Source organism: Ptychodera flava, chromosome 21, assembly GCF_041260155.1.
Source record: "Ptychodera flava strain L36383 chromosome 21, AS_Pfla_20210202, whole genome shotgun sequence".
Taxonomy (NCBI): domain Eukaryota; kingdom Metazoa; phylum Hemichordata; class Enteropneusta; family Ptychoderidae; genus Ptychodera; species Ptychodera flava.
In genome coordinates this window covers 7338922-7360049 of record NC_091948.1, presented here as the reverse complement: position 1 = coordinate 7360049, position 21128 = coordinate 7338922, and the positions used below count along the sequence as shown (strand labels likewise).

General features: G+C 37.4%; 1 protein-coding gene across 1 annotated transcript in view; it reads left to right on the top strand.

Annotated features, from left to right (window-relative positions):
- LOC139121263 (stimulated by retinoic acid gene 6 protein-like) overlaps window positions 1-21128 on the top strand; it is a 91524-nt gene that overhangs the window by 49638 nt on the left and 20758 nt on the right. The window contains exons 8-11 of the mRNA XM_070685997.1: window positions 15393-15525; window positions 16685-16856; window positions 17411-17486; window positions 19588-19663. Coding sequence (XP_070542098.1) covers window positions 15393-15525; window positions 16685-16856; window positions 17411-17486; window positions 19588-19663 — 457 coding nt within the window. The remainder of the gene's footprint in view (window positions 1-15392; window positions 15526-16684; window positions 16857-17410; window positions 17487-19587; window positions 19664-21128) is intronic.

Here is a 21128-nt window from a genome sequence, read left to right as displayed (position 1 = left end):
GGTCAAAGGTCATCGAGGTCACGTGATATTTTGTCAAAAGAATTGTATTGCCAAGTTATGCCTATATACCAAAAATCAGACCTCTAGCTCTATTGGCTGGCTCAGAATTAGATATGCGCATAATTAATGAGGTACAGGATATGGTGTCATAAGGTCTCCCATCATACCAAATATGAAGGGTGTAGCACTTGTGGTTACTGAGTTATTGACATATACGTATATTCAAGGTCAAAGGTCATCGAGGTCATGTGACATTATGTCAAAAAAATTGTATTGCTAAGTTATCCCTATATACCAAAAATCAGACCTTTAGCTCTATTGGCTGGCTCAGAATTAGATGTGCGCATAATTAATGAGGTACAGGATGTGGTGTCATAAGGTCTCCCATCATACCAAATATGAAGGGTGTAGCACTCGTGGTTACTTAGTTATGAACATATACGTATATTTAAGGTCAAAGGTCATTGAGGTCACATGACAATTTGTCCAAAAAATTGTATTGCTAAGTTATGCCTATATACCAAAAATCAGACCTCTAGCTCTATTGGCTTGCCCAGAATTAGATATGTGCATATTTAATGAGGTACCGGATATGGCACCATAAGGTCTCCCATCCTACCAAATATGAAGGATGTAGCACTTGTGGTTCCTGAGTTATGGACATATATGTATATTTGAGGTCAAAGGTCATCGAAGTCATATGACATTTTGTTAAAAAAATTGTTTTTTGTAGTTATCCCTATATACTAAAAATCTGACCTCTTGCTCTATTAGATTGCCCAGAATTAGATATGACTCTTACATAGGCCAGAATAAGCCATTTGTATAGCTTAGCTGCAGAGGTATAGGGGAGGTCAAAGGTCATTGAAAAATCAGAAAAATAATACTTGAAAAATTTTCTTCTCAAAAACTGCCTGGTTAATTTCCTTGAAATTTATTATATAGCATCTAGTAGTGTGGCCTATAAAGTTTGCGAAAAGATTTCGGTGTTAGTTCTGGAGAAGAAGTTTTTGAATGATTAAATTGTGATTTTTCGAAAATCCAATGTGGCGGCCAAATCATGTGACCGATCCAAATGTTTTTCGCAAACTTAAAAGAGATCACTCTAAGGATGACATGAGTAAAATTTCAGTTAAATCGGTGTGTTTGTTCTGGAGAAGAAGATTTTTAATGATTAAATTGCGATTTTCGTAAAATCCAAAATGGCGGCCAAATCATGTGACCAATCCAAATGTCTTTCGCAAACTTAAAACAGATCACTCTAAGGATGACATGAGTAAAACTTCAGTTAAATCGGTGTGTTTGTTCTGGAGAAGAAGATTTTTAATGATTAAATTGCGATTTTCGTAAAATCCAAGATGGCGGCCAAATCATGTGACCCATCCAAACGTCTTTCGCAAACTTGAAAGAGATCACTCTAAGGACGACATGAGCAAAATTTCAGTTCAATCGGTGTGTTGTTCTGGAGAAGAAGATTTTTAATGATTAAATTGCGATTTTCGTAAAATCCAAGATGGCGGCCAAATCACGTGACCGATCCAAATGTCTTTCGCAAACTTGAAAGAGATCATTCTAAGGATGACATGAGTAAAATTTCAGTTTAATCGGTGTGTTGGTTCTGGAGGAGAAGATTTTTAATGATTAAATTGCGATTTTCGTAAAATCCAAGATGGCGGCCAAATCATGTGACCAATCCAAATGTCTTTTCGCAAACTTAAAAGAGATCACTCTAAGGATGACATGAGTAAAATTTCAGTTTAATCGGTGTGTTTGTTCTGGAGAAGAAGATTTTTAATGATTAAATTGCGATTTTCGTAAAATCCAAGATGGCGGCCAAATCGAGTGACCAATCCAAACGTCTTTCGCAAACTTGAAAGAGATCACTCTAAGGATGACATGAGTAAAATTTCAGCTAAATCAGTGTGTTGGTTCTGGAGAAGAAGATTTTTAAAATTAAGTAGGTATTTTTCGCAAATCCAATATGGCCGCCAGGTCGCGCAACTATTCGAAATTTCTATACCCAGGTGCACGAGATCTCATAGGTACCTATTAGCCCTGCAAGTTTCAGAAGTTTGCGGTAAGCGGTGATTGAGTTCTAGGTCGACAAAAAAAGAGCGGAAGAAGAAGAAGAAGAAGAAGAAGAAGAAGATTAAAGCTGCAAGCAGCGTTGGCGGGGCCCAAGCGGTGAACTTGGTTGAAAAATCTTGCACTAATGATATTATGTGCAAAATTCGAGCTTGAAAAAGTAGGATTTTGAACATCATCTGATAGTAACTGTACGTTTCACTTGGAATTTAATATTTTATGGAAAATCCAATATGGCGGCCAAACCACGTGACCGATCAAAACGCATTTCGCAAACTTGAAACACATCACACTTAAGATGGTATATGCAAAATTTCAGTCAAATCGGCGTTTGTTTGGGAAAAGAAGATTTTTAAAGATTAAATCACGATTTTCGAAAAATCCAATATGGCGGCCAAACCACGTTACCGATCCAAATGCCTTTCGCAAACTTGAAAAAGATCACACTTAAGATGTTACATGTCAATTTCAGTCGAATAGGTGTGTGGTTCTGGAGAAGAAGATTTTTAAAGATTAAATCATGATTTTCGCAAAATCCAATATGGCGGCCAAACCACACGACCGATCAAAACGCGTTTCGCAAACTTGAAAGAGATCACACTTAAGATGTTACATGTCAAATTTCAGTCGAATCGGTGTGTTGGTTCTGGAGAAGAAGATTTTTAAAGATTAAATCACGATTTTCGCAAAATCCAATATGGCGGCCAAACCACCAAACTGATCCAAACGCCTTTCACAAACTTGAAAGAGATCACTCTTAAGATGTTTCATGTCAAATTTCAGTCATATCGGTGTGTTGGTTCTGGAGAAGAAGATTTTTAAAGATTAAATCAGATTTTCGCAAAAATCCAATATGGCGGCCAGACCACGTGACCGACCAAAACGCGTTTCGCAAACTTGAAAGAGATCACACTTAAGATGTACATGTCAAATTTCAGTCGAATCGGTGGGTTGGTTCTGCAGAAGAAGATTTTTGAAGATTAAATTGCGATTTTTGCAAAATCCAATATGGCGGCCAAACCACGTAACCGACCAAACGCCTTTCACAAACTTGAAAGAGATCACCGTAAGGATGACATGAGTAAAATTTCGGCTCAAACGGTGTTTTTGTTCTGCAGAAGGAGATTTTTAAAGATTAATGGGTATTTTTCAAAAATCCAATATGGCGGCCAAAGTCACGTGACCGCACGCAATTTTATTTACAAAATCTAAAGACCTTAGGTCATGCTTGCTTTATAAACAAATTCAAATTGACCAGACCCCTAGATCATCAGGAGAAGCCGTTTTTAGGTTTTTGAAAAATCCAATATGGCCGCCAGGTCACGTGACCAATCGAAATTTGTATACCCAGGTGCACGATATCTTATAGGTACCTATTAGCCCTGCAAGTTTGAGAAGTTTGCGGTAAGAGGTGTTTGAGTTCTAGGTCGCCAAAAAAGAGCGGAAGAAAGAGAAGAAGAAGAAGAATATTGAACTCCAGTAAAACCAATAGGGGCCCAGCCGGTCGGCTTGGGCCCTAATTAAAGCTGCAAGCAGCGTTGGCGGGGCCCAAGCTGTGAACATGGTTGAAAAATCTTGCAATAATGATATTATGTGCAAAATTCGAGCTTGAAAAAGTAGGATTTTGAACATCATCTAATAGTTACTGTACGTCTCACTTGGAATTTAATATTTTACGGAAAATCCAATATGGCGGCCAAACCACGAGACTGATCAAAACCTATTTCACAAACTTGAAACTCAACTTTAAAGATGGTATATGCAAAATTACAGTCAATTCGATGTTTGTTCGGGAGAAGAAGATTTTTAAAGATTAAATCAAGATTTTTCGAAAAATCCAATATGGCGGCCAAACCACGTGACCAATCAAAAGGCCTTTCGCAAACTTGAAAGAGATCACACTTAAGATGTTACATGTCCAATTTCAATCGAATCTGTGTATTGGTTCTGGAGTAGAAGATTTTTAAAGATTAAATCACGATTTTTGCAAAATCCAATATGGCGGCCAAACCATGAGACCGATCAAAACGCCTTTCGCAAACTCGAAAGAGATCACACTTAAGATGTTACATGTGAAATTTCAGTCGAATCGGTGTGTTGGTTCTGGAGAAGAAGATTTTCAACAATTAAATCAGATTTTTTGCAAAATCCAATATGGCGGCCAGACCAAGTGACCGATCAAAACGCCTTTCGCAAACTTGAAAGAGATCACACTTAAGATGTTATATGTCAAATTTCAGTCGAATCGGTGTGTTGGTTCTGGAGAAGAAGATTTTTAAAGATTAAATCACGATTTTCGCAAAATCCAATATGGCGGCCAGACCACGTGACCGATCAAAACGCCTTTCGCAAACTTGAAAGAGATCACACTTAAGATGCTACATGTCAAATTTCAGTCGAATCGGTGTGTTGGTTCTGGAGAAGAAGATTTTGAAGATTAAATCACGATTTTTGCAAAATCCAATATGGCGGCCAAACCACGTGACCGATCAAAACGCCTTTCGCAAACTTGAAAGAGATCACACTTAAGATGTTACATGTGAAATTTCAGTCAAATCGGTGTTTTGGTTCTGGAGAAGAAGATTTTTAAAGATTAAATCACGATTTTTGCAAAATCCATATGGCGGCCAATTTCACGTGACCGCATGCGATTTTATTGGCAAATTCTTAAGACCTTAGGCATGCTTGCTATACAAAAAATTTCAAATCGACTAGACCCCTGGGTCTTCTGGAAAAGCCATTTTTAGGTTTTTGGAAAATCCAATATGGCCGCCAGGTCACGTGACCAATCGAAATTTGTATACCCAGGTGCACGAGATCTCATAGGTACCTATTAGCCCTGCAAGTTTCAGAAGTTTGCGGTAAGCGGTGTTTGAGTTCTAGGTCGACAAAAAAAGAGCGGAAGAAGAAGAAGTAGAAGAAGAAGAAAGTTGAATTCCTATAAAACCAATAGGGGCCCAGCCGGTCGGCTTGGGCCCCTAATTAAAGCTGCAAGCAGCGTTGGCGGGGCCCAAGCGGTTAACATGGTTGAAAAATCTTGCACTAATGATATTATGTGCAAAATTCGAGCTTCAAAAAGTAGGATTTTGAACATCATCTCATTGTATGTTTCACTTTGAATTTAATTTTTTATGGAAAATCCAATATGGCGGCCAAACCACGTGACTGATCAAAACGCATTTTGCAAACTTGAAACACATCACACTTAAGATGGTATATGCAAAATTTCAGTCAAATCGGTGTTTGTTAAGGAGAAGAAGATTTTAAAGATTAAATCACAATTTTCGAAAAATCCAATATGGCGGCCAGACCACGTGACCGATCTAAACGCCTTTCGCAAATTTGAAAGAGATCACACTTAAAATGTTACATGTCAAATTTCAGTCGAATCTGTTTGTTGGTTCTGGAGAAGAAAATTTTTAAAGATTAAATCACGATTTTAGCAAAATCCAATATGGCGGCCAAACCACGTGACCGATCAAAATGCGTTTTACAAACTTGAAAGAGATCACACTTAAGATGTTACATGTCAAATTTCAGTCGAATCAGTGTGTTGGTTCTAGAGAAGAAGATTTTTAAAGATTAAATCGCGATTTTCGCAAAAATCCAATATGGCGGCCAGACCACGTGACCGATCAAAACGCCTTTCGCAAACTTGAAAGATATCACACTTAAGATGTTACATGTGAAATTTCAGTCGAATCGGTGTTTTGGTTCTAGAGAAGAAGATTTTTAAAGATTAAATCACGATTTTTTCAAATCCAATATGGCGGCCAAACCACGTGACCGATCCAAAAAGCCTTTCGCAAACTTGAAAGAGATCCCACTTAAGATGTTACATGTGAAATTTCAGTCGAATCGGTGTTTTGGTTCTGGAGAAGAAGATTTTTAAAGATTAAATGGGTATTTTTCAAAAATCCAATATGGCGGCCAAGGTCACGTGACCGCATGCGATTTTATTGGCAAATTCTCAAGACCTTAGGCCATGCTTGCTATACAAAAAATTTCAAATCGACTAGACCCCTGGGTATTCTGGAGAAGCCATTTCTAGGTTTTTTGAAAATCCAATATGGCCGCCAGGTCACGTGACCAATGAAAATTTCAAGGGTCAGGTGCACGAGTACTTATTAATACCAATAAGTCCTGCAAGTTTGAGAAGTTTTCGTTCAGCCGTTTAAGAGATCTAGGTTGACAAAGAAACGGCAGAAGAAGAAGAAGAAGAAGAAGAAGAGGAAGAAATAGTAGAACTCGAGCAATAACAATAGGGGCCCAGCCGGTCGGCTTGGGCCCCTAAGAAGAAGAAGAAGAAAGTTGAACTCCTATAAAACCAATAGGGGCCCAGCCGGTTGGCTTGGGCCCCTAATTAAAGCTGCAAGCAGCGTTGGCGGGGCCCAAGCGATTAACCTGGTTTCCAAATCTTCCACTGATTATATTATGTGCAAAATTTTAGCTTGAAAACAGTCAAGTTCTTGTAAAGAAGAATTTTGAACATCATCTCACATTTATCTGTTCCATGCAAAATACAATATGGCAGCAAAAACATGTGAGCGATCTAATTGCCTTTCACAAACCTGAAAGAGCTCTCACTTAGAATGACAAAAGTGGAATTTCACTTCCATCAGTGTTTTGGTTCAGGAGAAGAAGATTTGTAGAGATAAATTGCGATTTTCAAGAAATCAAATATGGCGTCTTAAACTGAGCACGGTGACCTACCAAAAATTTGTTTCAAAAGTACAAGACATATATGATTTAGATACTACTAAAAATTTACAATACGGGAAGGTTAAAATATTCCATCAAATAATTGTATTAATCTCTGAAATTTTTGGCGTAATAATTGCAAATTTGGTTAAAAAATAATAATTAGTCATATATTTTTTCATTTCATCTTTACTGTTTAAAGTTTTACTTTTGTATAATGTGTTGACAAAACTGTGAAAATTAAGAAAATCAAGCACGGTGACCCCCTCTTTTTTCTTTAATATTTGATTATTCTCATATGCTAGAATGCAAAAATTTTCATGTGTTCTTCCTTGTGTTGCTTTCTGGCCTGATCTTGTTTAGGTAATGTTTTACTGTCATGAGACACAAACTCTCTAACTACAATGTATATCGGAGTCAGAGCTATTTCTGTCACTGCTCACGTATATACTACAGTAGCAGGGCGGTATCTGATAGTGACAGTTGCCCATAGGAAGAAGTTGTATTAACTTTGATAATTTTGACACTATTTTTGTTCAGTTTATCATACAACTGCGTTCTTGTTCTACTCTCTACAGCATGTTGAACTGTCCAGTATTCAGCTTGCTAGCACAGCCTGTGTATGTGTACCACGTATCAGTGCTGACAACTGACTGTCAGTCTGGACTCTAATCAAACTATCACCTAAATACATATTTATATATACAGGTTTTGTCGACAAACTGAACATTGTGTGTTTGAGCATGCTGTAGGGAGACGGCAGGAAACTATAGTTGATATATTAGATAGATTGCAAAAATCATCAACGGTTGCAGCTTCTGCCCTGTTACTAGGCTCAAGTTAGATTTTTTACGACAATCACACATGTTTAGATTTTTTCGAGATATAAGTCATGGAATGTGACAAAATGGTTCTAGATTCTGTTAAATTATTACTAACATAACAACATTTGAATGACATAAAAATGGTATTCACTTCATTAGATTACCTACAAAAAAACTTGGAATCGGAAAATGTAAAACATAAAAGGGAACCAATAAATTTTCAAGTGCACCCTGCAGGTAGAGCAAAATTTTCAAGTCCCCCTCTACTACCCCCAAAATTTTCGATTTCCCCTTCCTGAATGAATACCTCCAGCCCCCCCCCCCCACCTTTTTTTGTGAACGCAGCCTTTGTAAAAAACCTGCAATCGCTATCACTGCTGTACTGTACATATCGCACTATAACGGCACGAAACCTGTTTCAGCATACCAGTTTTTCAAACGAATTATACGTAGATATCCATTTTCATAGCAGTTCAAAAGTAAAATACTCAAAGACTTGACAAATTTGTGCATGTTAGACTTTCGATACATTTGCTTTACGCTTGAATTTAGCATGGAGCTTTGGTAGCTCCATGAATTTAGCAAGCGATGCTCTGACAGCGCACAGCGTATCGATGACACTTGGGTCAGGGGTCATCACCAAAAAAGTCAGTGCGTATCCACGGCCAGGTTGAATCATGCCACGGATCGCGGAAATCACGGATCATAAATCCAAATGTTCATGTCTATTATAAAACACATAATGTTTTGATATGGAGAAACATCTTTTTGTTTCACTGACGATCAAGTTAAATGCTCAAATATCGCGACAAGACAAGACGGATTTGCACAATATGAATGCGGAAGTACGCGGGTACGTCGACTCTACTTGGCGGACGAGCGGGCGCCTTCTCTGAAAATCTGTTTCCGATATAACGTCACAATAGCTGAAAAATCTTGCGAATTCATCTTCAAGGAAGCCAATTCACACAAGTTTCTAACATCAGTAAGGATATTTGCTTATTGGCAGCTATACACCATCAACATTTTCGCCGTTCAGGAGTGCCTTACTCGCTCTACTTCTTGAAAAAGCCGTATGCTTTGGCCGTTTAAATTTACCCATGGAGATCGCCATTGTGAATCTCGCCGCAGAGACTCAAGTTAACCACAGACCGTTGCCGGGAACAAACACACCTGAACGCAGGGCTACTTTTGCACTAATAAACTTCACAAATTAAGGAAGTACATGTTTACTGAGTGTTCCCACTGTAATAAGTTGTGCAAACAATTCTTCTGAACAGCTACACTATCAACTGAAATGGTCACACCTATTTAGACCTAGAACTATGGCAAGAGCGTCCAGCTTTGAATAGCAATTTTACCGACAGGCTGTGAGTAACAGCAGCCATTTTAAACCTAGTTTCCTTCCCAATTACAACAATCAATAAACTATTTGTAGTTGGTAATTGCGGCCGCCTGCTAGCCGCATCGTAGACTGTGATTTGTGAATATTTTAGTGGGGTGAAGGCGATGTGAGACACCTGAGTGTGATGAACGCGATAGGCGGGTGAGTGCTATATAATATCCCCGAATCCCGAGGACACCGCGACATTGCACTTTGATATGATATCCGATATTTACGGCTATTAGACTATACAATATAGAAGTTAGATTGGCTCGACTAGATCTATAAGATGGTGAAATCTCCAATCTATATCGGATATTCACCCTCGATTTGACAGAATCTAGTATCGCCTGGTATGGTATCGAAGTTACAGTCGGTCCTTCGCAGTCGGGTTTGTAAGGTAAGGTGATGAAATGTCCGATATATATATATATTATATATATATATAATATATATAATATATATATATATATATATATATATATATATGATATTTACCCGCGATTTGACAGAATCTAGTATCGCTTAGTATCGAAGTTAGAGTCAGTCCTTGGAAGTCGGATTTGTGAAAACCTGTAAGGTGGTGAAATCTCCGATATATATCGGATATTTACCCGCGATTTAACAGAAAGTATATAGTCTAGTATCGAAGCTAGAGTCAGTCCTTGAAAGTCGGGTTTGACCAAAACTGTAAGGTAGTGAAATCTCCGATATCGGATATTTACCCTCGATTTGACAGAATCCAGTATCGTTCAGTATCGAATTTACAGTCAGTCCTTGGAAGTCGGGTTTGACCAGAACTGCAAGGTGGTGTATTCTTCGATATATATCGGATATTTACCCGGGATTTGACAGAATCTAGTATCGTCTAGTATCAATATTGGAGTCCCCAAATCGCTGATAAATATCTGGTAAATATCGGCAATTTCACAGACCTTGTGTGCCGAGGCACAGGGCAAGTCATTCTAGTATTGTATGCTACTTATATTAGAGTCCCAAAATTCCCGATAAACATGCAGTAAATATATCGACGATTTCACAGATCTGGCGTACCGATGCATAGGGCAAGTCATTCTACTATTGTCTAGTATCGATATTAGAGTCCCGAATCGCTGATAAATAAAGGGTACATTTCGGCGGTCACAGACCGGACGTGCAATGGCACACAGCAATTACAGTGAAGTTAGATCAAGCTGCAGAACTTCATTAAACAAGGTGTTGTTTTAATAGATGTGTATCAGCGATTTTTATGACATTTACAGCTGGGCTTGATGTGGTCTTGTTTACATTTTTAATCAGGTACGTGCTCTCAGTTACACAAACACACCAGGGCCACTCCATGCATGTCAGATAGAGAAACATAAACAAATAACCACACCTTGCAATGTCATGTATCTGTCTTTTTTATCATGATGAACAAGTGAGCGTGCATTCAGACACCTACATATAAAAATACCCGAATAGCTTCATTTATGGTCCTTGACACTCACATATCAGCTGTGCATAGACCCCAGTAATTGTGCCATTCAGTCGATCACACCGGTCGGCCACCCTTAAAGCTAGTGGCACACTCCTCTAAGTACTGCCGTCGCAGTATACTCGACAACGTCACCTGGCGTACAAAAGCTGGTCGCAAAAGTTGCCTTACAGAAGGGGCCGTGAATAGGGTTCGTGTGAGTGCTAGCTGAATTTGACAGCGGGCATTGCAATCTGTAGTGCCATCTTTGACTCTCAAGTGTACAATATAACATACATCACTGATCGATCTTCTGACTGACGAGGTTTTAAACTGCAGCCTTATGAACATTGGGGCGACTTAACCGATCCAAATGCCTTTCGCAAACTTGAAAGTGCTCGCACTATGAAAGATATGAGTAAAATTTCACTTGAATGTGTGTACTGTTCTGGAGAAGAAGATTTTTAAGATTATATTGTGATTAAACAATCCAATATGGCGGCCAAATTACGTGACTGATCAAAATGCTTTTCGCAAACTTAAAGGACTACCACTAGGGAAAATAGGTGTAAAATTTTAGTTCAATCAGTGTATTTGTTCTGGAGGAGAAGATTTTTAAAGATTAAATTACGATTTTCCACAAAATCCAATATGGCGGCGAAACCATGAGACCGATCCAAATGCCTTTCGCACACTTGAAAGAGATCACACTATCGATGATAGATGTAGAAGCTTTTTGCAAACTTGAAAGATATCAATGTAAGGGTGACATGAGTAAAATTTCATATTAATCAGTGTTTTGGTTCTGGAGAAGAAGATTTTTAAAGATTAAATTACGATGGCGGCCAAACCACATGACCAATCCAAACGCCTTTTGCAAACTTGAAAGAGATCACACTTTAGATGATAGATGTAAAATTTTAGTTCAATCGGTGTGTTAGTTCTGGAGAAGAAGATTTTTAAAGATTAAATTGTGATTTCACAAAATCCAATATGGCGGCCAAACCACGTGACCGATCAAAATGCCTTTTGCAAACTTGAAAGAGATCACTGTAAGCATGACATGAGTAAAATTTGAGCTTAATCAGTGTTTTGGTTCTGGAGGAAAGATTTTAAAGATTAAATTACGATTTTTTGCACAATCCAATATGGCGCCAAACCACGTGACCAATCAAACGCTTTTCGCAAACTTGAAATAGATCACACTGTAGATGACATTTATTAAATTTTAGTTCAATTGGTGAATATGTTCTTGAGAAGAAGATTTTTAAAGATTAAATTGTGATTTCAAAAAATCCAATATGGCGGCCAAACCACGTGACCAATCCAAATGTCTTTTGCAAACTTTAAAGAGATCACTGTAAGGATGACATGAGTAAAATTTGAGCTTAATCGATGTTTCGGTTCTGGAGAAGAAGATTTTTAAAGATTAAATGACTATTTTAGAAAATCCAATATGGCGGCCAAGGTCACGTGACCGCACGCGATTTTATTTGCAAATTCTAAAGACCTTAGGTCATGCTTACTATACAAAAAATTTCAAATCGACTAGACCCCTATATCTTCTGGACAAGCCATTTTTAGGTTTTTGGAAAATCCAATATGGCCGCCAGGTCACGTGACCAATCAAAATTTCAAGGGTCAGGTGCACGAGTACTAATTGATACCTACTAGCCCTGCAAATTTGAGAAGTTTTTGTTCAGCCGTTTAAGAGATCTAGGTCGACAAAGAATCGGCAGAAGAAGAAGAATTAAAGCTGCAAGCAGCGTTGGCGGGGCCCAAGCGGATAATATGGTTGAAAGATCTTGCACTAATGATATTATGTGCAAAATTCGATCTTGGAAAAGTATGATTTTGAACATCATCTCATAGTTACTGTACGTGTCAGTGGGAATTGCATGTTTTACGTAAAATCCAATATGGCGGCCAAATATGAAGGGTGTAGCACTTGTGGTTACTGAGTTATGGACATATACTCATATTTAAGGGCAAAGGTCATCGAGGTCACGTGACATTCTGTCAAAAAAATTGTAATGCTAAGTTATCCCTATATACCAAAAATTAGACCTCTAGCTCCATTGGCTGGCTCAGAATTAGATATGCGCATAATTAATGAGGTACAGGATGTTGTGTCATAAGGTCTCCCATCATACCAAATATGAAGGATGTAGCACTTGTGGTTACTGAGTTATTGACATATACGTATATTCAAGGTCAAAGGTCATCGAGGTCACGTGACATTTTGTCAAAAAAATTGTATTGCTAAGTTATCCCTATATACCAAAAATCAGACCTTTAGCTCTATTGGCTGGCTCAGAATTAGATATGCGCATAATTAATGAGGTACAGGATGTGGTGTCATAAGGTCTCCCATCATACCAAATATGAAGGGTGTAGCACTTGTGGTTACTGAGTTATGGACATATACGTATATTCAAGGTCAAAGGTCATCGAGGTCACGTGATATTTTGTCAAAAAAATTGTATTGCTAAGTTATCCCTTTATACCAAAAATCAGACCTCTAGCTCTATTGGCTTCCCCAGAATTAGATATGTGCATATTTAATGAGGTATCGGATATGGCACCATAAGGTCTCCCATCCTACCAAATATGAAGGATGTAGCACTTGTGGTTTCTAAGTTATGGACGTATATGTATATTTGAGGTCAAAGGTCATCGAAGTCATGTGACATTTTGTTAAAAAAATTGTTTTTCGTAGTTATCCCTATAAACCAAAAAACTGACCTCTTGCTCTATTAGATTGCCCAGAATTAGATATGACTCTTACATAGGCCAGAATAAGCCATTTGTATAGCTTAGCTGCAGAGGTATAGGGGAGGTCAAAGGTCATTGAAAAATCAGAAAAATAATACTTTAAAAATCTTCTTCTCAAAAACTGCCTGGTTAATTTCCTTGAAATTTCTTATATAGCATCTAGTAGTATGGCCTATAAAGTTTGCGAAAAGATTTTGGTGTTAGTTCTGGAGAAGAAGTTTTTGAATGATTAAATTGCGATTTTTAGAAAATCGAATGTAGCGGCCAAATCATGTGACCGATCCAAACGTCTCTCGCAAACTTAAAAGAGATCACTCTAAGGATGACATGAGTAAAATTTCATTTAAATCGGTGTGTTTGTTCTGGAGAAGAAGATTTTTAATGATTAAATTGCGATTTCGTAAAATCTAAGATGGCGGCCAAATCATGTGACCGATCCAAACGTCTTTCGCAAACTTGAAAGACATCACTCTAAGGACGACATGAGCAAAATTTCAGTTAAATCAGTGTTTTGGTTCTGGAGAAGAAGATTTTTAATGATTAAATTGCGATTTTCGTAAAATCCAAGATGGCGGCCAAATCACGTGACCGATCCAAAGTCTTTCACAAACTTGAAAGAGATCACTCTTAGGATGACATGAGTAAAATTTCAGTTAAATCGGTGTTTTGGTTCTGGAGAAGAAGATTTTTAATGATTAAATTGCGATTTTCGTAAAATCCAAGATGGCGGCCAAATCACGTGACCGATCCAAACGTCTTTCACAAACTTGAAAGAGATCACTCTTAGGATGACATGAGTAAAATTTCAGTTAAATCGGTGTGTTGTTCTGGAGTAGAAGATTTTTAATGATTAAATTGCGATTTTCGTAAAATCCAAGATGGCGACCAAATCACGTGACCGATCCAAACGTCTCTCGCAAACTTGAAAGAGATCACTCTAAGGATGACATGAGTAAAATTTCAGTTAAATCGGTGTGTTTGTTCTGGAGTAGAAGATTTTTAATGATTAAATTGCGATTTTTTGTAAAATCCAAGATGGCGGCCAAATCACGTGACCGATCCAAACGTCTCTCGCAAACTTGAAAGAGATCACTCTAAGGATGACATGAGTAAAATTTCAGTTAAATCGGTGTGTTGGTTCTGGAGAAGAAGATTTTTAATGATTAAATTGCGATTTTCGTAAAATCCAAGATGGCGGCCAAACCACATGACCGATCAAAACGCCTTTCGCAAACTTGAAAGAGATCACACTTAAGATGTTACATGTGAAATTTCAGTCGAATCGGTGTTTTGGTTCTGGAGAAGAAGATTTTTGAAGATTAAATGGGTATTTTTCAAAAATCCAATATGGCGGCCAAGGTCACGTGACCGCATGCGATTTTATTGGCAAATTCTTAAGACCTAAGATCATGCTTGCTATACAAAAAATTTCAAATCGACTAGACCCTGGGTCTTCTAAATAAGCCATTTGTAGGTTTTTGGAAAATCCAATATGGCCGCCAGGTCACGTGACAATGAAAATTTCAAGGGTCAGGTGCACGAGTACTTATTAACACCAATAAGTCCTGCAAGTTTGAGAAGTTTTCGTTCAGCCGTTTAAGAGATCTAGGTTGACAAAAAACGGCAGAAGAAGAAGAAGAAGAGGAAGAAGAAATAGTAGAACTCGAGCAATAACAATAGGGGCCCAGCCGGTCGGCTTGGGCCCCTAAAAAGAGGAAGAAGAGGAAGTAGTAGAACTTGAGCAATAACAATAGGGTCCCAGCCGGTCGGCTTGGGCCCCTAAAGAAGAGGAAGTAGTAGAACTTGAGCAATAACAATAGGGTCCCAGCCGGTCGGCTTGGGCCCCTAATTAAGTTGACGAACTCTGGCACCTATCTTGTCTTCGACAGTACTTTACATACATAGCAGTAAACCAATGGGAAAAATAGTCAAGTCTATACTTGAATCAATAAAAATTAGGCTTCCTTTTGCAAAGTTTACGAACAAAATACTATGCCTTATACACATGGGGAAAAAATCATGGCAGGCCAAATTGGCAGTTAAAGCAATGCCGATGATTCAATATCAAAAATTCAGATTGCAAAATTCCATTAACGACCTTTCCTGCTCTCTTCTCTCTCTCTTAAAAACTAGGAAAATAACTTATTTTTTTACTTTCGATTCACAGAGTAAAGGGTAAATATGGCATTAAATGCATCTGGCAGTATGTCGCCTCCCTGTTATACAAACCGGTCCCTGGATTCAAATACTCTACGAGGATGCTGGCAACGTTTGTTATTGCAGCTAATTCCATGCTCATGGCAAGTATACTTTTGTCTCGTGTTCGTACCGTGTATCACGTAAATCGTGACAATTTCAGATCCTCTATCCATGTGGAAAAGGCAACAGCTTGAAGTTTCAAATTACTTCTTCGAACATGAAACAGTATCCAAGTAACTGACATTCAAGCCTAATTCGCGAGCGACACACAAATGCGAATGGGATCCTTGGGTACAGGTTTTCGTGATGGTCGATCGTGTAATGCTCACAGTGGACGAGAAACTCTGCCTCGCTTGTTTGTGAATAATACTCTCTCGGATTTTCCACACAATTACTGCTTCGTTCTATCAAACAAAGTTTAGACGAAGGGATTTGAGCCCATTCACCTGGAACAAGAAAACGACATTAAACATTCTCTTTCCTGCAAACGATATGTATGTAACCTACATTAGGATTTCTAAATTTTTCAAAGGTTAAATGACAATAAGTTAACACATCTAAATATGGCCGTCAATAATTACCATATTGTTAAGTTTTTAAAACTCCGTAACTCCGTCATTTCTTATTTTTACTGCTTCTCTGCTTCTTTGTTTTAATTCTCCACGATGTCATCGTGCGCTTTTTGTATTTTTGTCACTCGTCTTCAATAAAATTTGACTATTAAATCTCTATTGTCTCATAATTCGGGGTCATAAATGATGTAATATTTTCATCTACCAAAACCATGCACACCATTCATTTTATGGTGGTGGTATACTGATGCTGAAGAACTGATCCTGTCTTATCCTCCTATTCTGTGCATTTTTATAGTTTCCTTTTTTTCCTTTATGCTTGCTTCACATTTTATTATCGTGTATGCTTCATCATGTTCTCCGCTAGGAAGAACATTTTCTGTCCTTCAATCCAGCTTCTTTAGCCAAAAGAATTTCCTCTGTTCAGTACATATTAATTGGCATTCAAGCACTTCGAAAAACACTTTCATATAGGTATCATTGTTCTAAACTTTCTTGTAATCAGCACATTGAGTTATGGATACAGTAATGGAATTTTTGACCATCGGAAACACTTGACTGTTAAACATTAAACATCTATGCATGTCTTTTGAATGCTCGAGTACAATGGCAATTAGCTTTCGTTTCATGGCATTGACTCAAACAAAGTGACCGGTATTCCGAGCTATGACGTTGTATTTTCTTTCAGCTTGGCTCGTTGGAGATGATACATCTAAAACCAATTGAACCGTACATTGGAATGTTTGCAAGAGTCGTTGCTCTTCGTCATATCAGCTCTAAAGGTACTGGGGAAATAGACGACACCGAAAAAGAACAATACACGGTACAGCTAGGACATGACTTATCCTACAACATATTTGGTGGGTAGTCTATAACGCATCTGGACTTTTCCGTTTCCTCTTTGTCGGATCATACCTAGTTGAAATTTATTATTTCTATTCTAAAATGTGTAACAGGTATAATTATGAACATAAATTATTTCCAATTAAGAATTTTATACGATCAGAATACACTTAAAATTAATATATAATTTTAAACATACCTTGAAAAAAAATTATTATTTCCAATTAAGAATATTATACGACAAGAATGTACGTAAAATTAATACATAATTTTATACATACCTTTAATATATAAATTATTGTTTCCAATTTAGAATGTTCTACCATACAAATTTGCATAAAAAAGTACACGATTTTAAAAGTTACTCCAAATATCAATAAATCTAAACTGAAATGCAACATTCTTATAACTTTCAGTGCGCCTATATATTTCAACATGTATACATTCAAATATTTACTTGTCATTGGGTTCTTGCGAATGCAGATTGTGGAAGTGCTTCCCTTTTAAAGCGTAACACAAGCTCTGTCGAATCTTTCATCATTAAAAGCATTGTCCTTTTTTTATTTTCCAGTGATTATGTATGTATCTGTCACGGCAGGAACTGTCGTCACAGTCATGTTCATGTTCAAGACATTAGCTAATTACAGGTACTATACTTCAACGTATTTTCTGGCACACATCATAAACAAGTCATCGTGATGCCTCACACTTAACTGTAGTATGAAACTGGCAATGTTGGATAAAATTCATCTCTTTTTGCCGATATTACTGACATAATAACATTAACTTCGCGGAGTCAAGTCGACAAATGCTTCAATTATTCAGACTTCAGACTTTGATGTGGATTACGACAAAAGGGAAATTGTGACTTTTATCTACAATGATGCTTGACTCAAAAGTGTTTGTTCTTTAAAAAATAACGAACGAAATCGGATGACAATAACAGAACACATGGAACACAGACCTTTTATGCTTTTACTGCGTTTCGGATATATATATATATATATATATATATATATATATATATATATATATATATATATATTGTAAAAATTTATAACAAGTAGAAAACAGGACTAAGGTGGTACTCAGACTTTTATTCACGTTCTATGTTCTCTGTAGCGATCATCATCGTCATCATCATCATCAGCATCGTCTGATGATTGCTACAGAGGACACATGTAGCGTGAAACTCTGAGTAATGCTCTAGTCCTGTTTTCGACTTCTTATCAATTTTTACAGTAAATCGCTCTGCCATAAAGGTATAGAGCACTGTATTACACCGTGAAGTTTTCCGAACATTATAGGATATATATATATATATATATATATATATATATATATATATATATATATATATATATATATATATACATATATATATCACTATTCTTTTTCTTGTCTTCCAATTCATATCTACAATATATCAAAAACAAACTGTAAAGTAATACCTCTCATTTTTGCGTACATAGCTGTCCATCCCATTAGACACGAAATGGAGCTGGGTATATGCATGGTCGTGAAGAACGTTTTATGGATAAGACACTTATACTTCACAAACAGTTATCTATTTAGTTAATGTTGTGTTGTGATGCGATAAAGAAAACGTTACAAAACCAAAGATGCGGTCCAAATTTATGAGAAAACTTAAATTGTTGCTCTGTTAGTCAATATCTGAAAAACCTCATACAAAATAATATGTGGCTAGTTTAAGGACATGTTACGAACACGAGCTTATTTGCCTTCGTGTTGTTAAAGAGTGGGCCGTGATTGTTACTGTCAATATAAGGACCTAATCGCAGTCATGCCATTATCCAGTATCCGTGTACCATAATTGCATTACCTGTGGTCACAGCTGGTATTTATTCCTCTGACTGTGTGAGCGATTAATACCTGAGGGATCGATGCAATTTTCTGTGTTCTAGCTCTCAATGGTACATTTAACAAAACGATGTTAAGACCTGTGAATGTCGAGAATCCGATCGAGATTTATGGAAACCTTTGAAGTAATACTGACAATCGAAAACGTTACGTACGTTGCTAATCAAATGACAAATCATTTACATTTTGATTTATATTACTACAAGCCTTCCATATCGGACGTCTTATGATTATGACGTAACGGGCAGCAAAATATTCACTTGCCAGCTACTTGACCTTACTTTTATCATTTGTCCGGCACACCTGAATGGAAATAGTTGGAAGAGTTCAAAAGACATAATCTCAAGTCTATACAAGCTATAGTCGAACGATCTTACAGTACTATGTAGCCATAGTATTCACGTTCGAAGTGTCGAAAGTAAATCCAGTATCTTCTTAAATAAAATCAGTACAAAACTGTCTTTATTCCTCAAGAAAACTTCACTTATAGAACATTTTCATAGGTCCCTTATGCTGTTCAGATCGTGTGATCCTTGTTAACTATGGCATAATGTGTAAAGTTAAAATACATCCACTGTTGTGTACATTTTACACATTACTATAAGCCAGTTTTATCAGATGGAACTTTCCTAGCGAGTTCAGCGTTCACAGTTCATAGGCTGAACTCGCCGTTAAAATTCTAAAATTCAGAATTCCGCTTAAAAATCTTCAATTTACATCACAGACAGGCATGTAATGGGCAGAACATGTAATTTATTTGTCTCCTGACGCAATGCATGTGTTCACCTGCTTTCGGCAAATAAATTCATGTGTTCGTCTTTCAATATATATGATCTTGAATTACATAATTATCTTTTGTCAACACAGGAATCATCTGCTGATGTTGTTCCGAGGGGAAAGGTCATTCTTACCTTTGACTCAAACGTCACCGAGTGTTGCTATGGTATGTAATATTATTTTCTTCATATAGGGTCTAGAGTACGAAGGTAGGGTATGCTGAAAACAATAAGGCTCACAAAGACACTTCAATCATCTGTCCCACGCCCATTTATGCTTATGCGTATACTATATTACATTACCAAGCCCTGTCCGTCGCATTCTAATTGGTCGAGCTGAATCACGTGACTGCCGACAAATACACAGTAATGGTTTGTTTACACGCCTGTGAATATGAATAATGATGTTAACATCGTAATATTACACCTAGGCAGTAAATTGTACGAAGGTCATAATCATTTCAAAACAAAATGAAGCACTTGTGGGCCAAGTTTAGACACTTCTTTCCAAAAATTTCTTGATTTGCAAAATTTCACAGCGACAGTGCGTCTCGTATTGCACAAATTCTAGGCCCCGTTGTCTTTCGTGTGGGAAATTTTCGTAAATTTTGACGGTTTTCTTTAGTTCGTTGATAATAAAGGATTTAACAGACTCCGCCCTGACCATTAACGTTTATTTATGGGCTCGGGCGGGAGAAAAGTCAAAATAAACGGGCTCGACAAGCCTCGCCCGTTTTTTTGGCTTTCCTCTCGCCCTTGCCAATAATGAACGTTAATGGTCTGGGTGTCGACCATCATATCTATACTGAACAAGTCATGACAATGACATAGTCCCCACTTGAAATAGGGGAGTATTTGTCTTGATGGGGCAGGTAAATGTGGTCTTTAAGAAGTATCACTGGAGTGTATATGTTAAGATCTATGGGCACATAGGTCTATGTTGTTTTTCCCAATTTGAAACACATGAGGCATGTCTAAGTTATGGTTCTAAATCGGGAAAATAGATCAGACCTCTAGCTGTATTGGCCAGCCAAGAAATACATATGTGGATAATAAATGATGTCCAAGATGTGACATCTTAAGGTCTAATATCCTATCAAAATTGGAGGGTATAGAACTTGTGGTTACTGAGTTATGCATATATATGTATAATCAAGGTAAAAAGTCATCGAGGTCACGTGACATTTTGAAAAAAAAATATATTGCTAATTAATCCCTATATGCCAAAAATCAGACATCTAGCTCGATTCGCTTGCCCAGAATTAGATATGTGCATAATCAATGAGGTAAAGCGTGTGTTGTCATAAGGTCGCCCATCCTACTAAATATAAAGGACATAGCACTTATGGTTACTTATTTATTGACAAAAAAGTATATTTTAGGTAAAAGGTCATAGAGGTCACATGACATTTGATCAAAAAATTCCTATTCTATAGTTATCCCTATATACGAAAAATCAGACATCCACCTCTATTGGCTTGCTCAGAATTAGATATGTGTCTAATTAATGAGGTACAGTATGTGGCATCATAAGTTCTTCCATCATACCAAATATGAAGGGTGTACCCGGGGGTGTACCTCTTGTGATTACTGAGTTATGGACTAATATGTATATTTCAGGTCAAAGGTCAT